Below are 2,348 nucleotides of genomic sequence, written 5' to 3'. Positions count from 1 at the left end.
AAAGCTCTGGAACAGATGCAGCGAGCTAGATGAGGGGGGGGCGGGGGGCGCAGAGTCGCGAGTGCGATGCCGAGTAGGGGACGGCTGTGCTGTAGACGGCCCGTTGTTGCTGCGGCTGCGGCTGCGCACAATACTTACCCAGCACTTCTTCCGCGAACGGATCGGATCAACATTCGTGATTGTAGGATGCTGAGTCAGCCAATGGGTACGAGATTCCGGATGGCTGCTACCAGGTACGGTAAGAGCAGCTAGCCCAACGTCCGCGCTTAGCCAATCCACAAAGGTAAGGTATAAAATGCGTCTCGTGTACTGACCAAGTCCACTACTCCTCTCCTCCTCCACCCACAACATCTCATCCCTCTCATCATGACAACTCCTACCAATGCCAATTCTCGCACCTTTCCAGCTGATCCTCAGCATCCACCGGTGAGTCCTTCGGGCCCGTCGCCGCCCCCATCCACCCGCGTTCATCCTGTCCAGACACGACGCCCAGCCTCTGAATCGGAGGGCCCCACGGGCCATGCCCCGCACGAAGCTCGCGAAGCAGGCGCGGACGAGTGGATGAATATCAAGCAGATGGAGCAAGATCAGTCAGACTCGCAAGCTTGCTGGTGCACCTACCCCTACGAGCTACCAGACCAGTCCGATACCTCTGAAGATGACGTCGTTGCCGAGCATCGCAATGCGGCAGACCAATCGGATGAGCTTCGTGCCACGCCGACACATGCCGATTCGGACGAAAGTTTGTCGACCGCACGCGCACCTTTTCGAAGCGAAGATGCGAAGCGTACGACGGTGCAGGAAGAGCCGGATGCTGAGGCGCCGCCGCCGCCTGCCGATAAAACTGCGAACCAAAGCGAAGCCGAGAGACGAGATGGCCATCAACAACATCGTTGCAGCCGCGAGCGTGGTCCAAAAGGCCAAAGTCGCCATGATATCCAAGGCTCCGTCACACATCATTCCCACCCCTGCGATGGTCGCCACGGACCAGAAGAGTCACGCTCTCGTGGTCCACCGCCGCCGCCGCCGCCCTGCGCGTGCCATCTTGATCGTTCAGGTCATCACGGTCCGGAGTTCTTTGATCACTATTCCATGAGAGGGGCCGAACGTGCGCTCTTTGACAAGGCATCTTTAAATGACCTTCGTAGAGGATTCTTTATGATGCCACCAGAAGGCAGAGGGGGATTCGGCGGTCGTGAAGGCTTTGGAGGTGGAGGAAGAGGAGGCTTGGGAGGTAGAGGAAGAGGAGGATTCGGAGGTAGAGGAAGAGCTGGATTCGGCTCGAGGTCTGGATTTGGAGGTAGAGGTCGACTTCCCCACATGGGCGGACCTGATCACCACCACCACCACCACCATCATCATCATCCTTTCCACGCGGGTCATCCGCACGAGCACTTTGAGGAGCCATTTCCCCAGTTCGGTGCTCCACCGCATCATCGCCACGGTCCGCACGCTGCTTCTTGTTGCCGAAATGCGACACGCAGAGATCGGCCCGCTCACTCGCACAGCCGCGAGAGACTTGCCCATTCGCGTGCTCATGCCCCATCCAGGCCCTCGTTTGCCTTTCACCCATGGCGCCAGCCTGGTGCGCTATCCGACAGACCAGGCCCGCCCGGTCCAGGTGCGCCGCCTTTGCCCTTTTCGACTTTGGCAGGAGGACCGCCTGGAAGAGTTGCATCGCCATGTTGGAGCCGTCCGGATCTCGCTGCTGAAGCACTGGAAGACCATCTTTCCGGCGAAGCTGATTTCGAGCTCGGATGCGGATGGGAGGGAGCGCGGGGCATGAGACGTGGGCGCAAAGGCCCGCCGCTGCATTGCCAGTGCACCTCCCTCTCTTTTCAAATGCCTTCCTTCGACTCGGATAGACGCCAAGCTCTTCACCTGCCACCCTTACATCTCGCACGCGCACATCGCCACCGAGCACCTCCACGTCGCTCAGCAGCAGCTAGTGAGGAGAAAGAGGACGAGTTGCTTTTTCGCCTCATGCATAGAATGCATCGACTGCAACTGCGACATGGACGAGAGCGCCACGAGCGCGCTCGACGAGGTGGCGCAAGGGGCTTTTGAGCATCGTCGCAACGAGATCACCGGCCAGCCCGCGCCCCTGCTGCGCAATTCAGAGGAGGACATCGGTGGCCCCCTTTGACTTTTGCCTCCTGCCGCAGCACACGAGAAGGCAAAGCTTCCCTCGAGGACTACTTGAGCCTTCCTACATCCACTCGCCCCTGACCACCGAGGTGGAGCACGTTCTGGTCCCCGCATATTGAAGGACCCAAGACGGCAACGCCGAATTTCGTGTACGCGCAGCCTCCCAAGAAAGACCCCACGAAAACCAAAAAAAAAAAAAA

At 59.3% G+C, this 2,348-nt stretch overlaps 1 protein-coding gene across 1 annotated transcript; it reads left to right on the top strand.

Annotated features, from left to right (window-relative positions):
- Window positions 1–334: 334 nt before the first annotated feature.
- On the top strand, window positions 335–2,146 carry IE81DRAFT_343826 (hypothetical protein; the record flags this gene model as incomplete). Its single annotated transcript, XM_025515752.1, has 5 exons — window positions 335–426; window positions 481–795; window positions 863–1,066; window positions 1,172–1,621; window positions 1,874–2,146. Exons 1-5 carry the CDS (start codon window positions 367–369, stop codon window positions 2,144–2,146), a joined length of 1,302 nt encoding a protein of 433 aa, XP_025365797.1. The 5' UTR covers window positions 335–366.
- Window positions 2,147–2,348: the final 202 nt, after the last annotated feature.

This window comes from Ceraceosorus guamensis, assembly GCF_003144195.1.
Source record: "Ceraceosorus guamensis strain MCA 4658 unplaced genomic scaffold IE81scaffold_238, whole genome shotgun sequence".
In the NCBI taxonomy this organism is placed as follows: Eukaryota; Fungi; Basidiomycota; class Exobasidiomycetes; order Ceraceosorales; family Ceraceosoraceae; genus Ceraceosorus; species Ceraceosorus guamensis.
The sequence above is the reverse complement of the archived record's forward strand: the minus strand, read 5'-3'. Positions and strand labels throughout refer to the sequence as shown.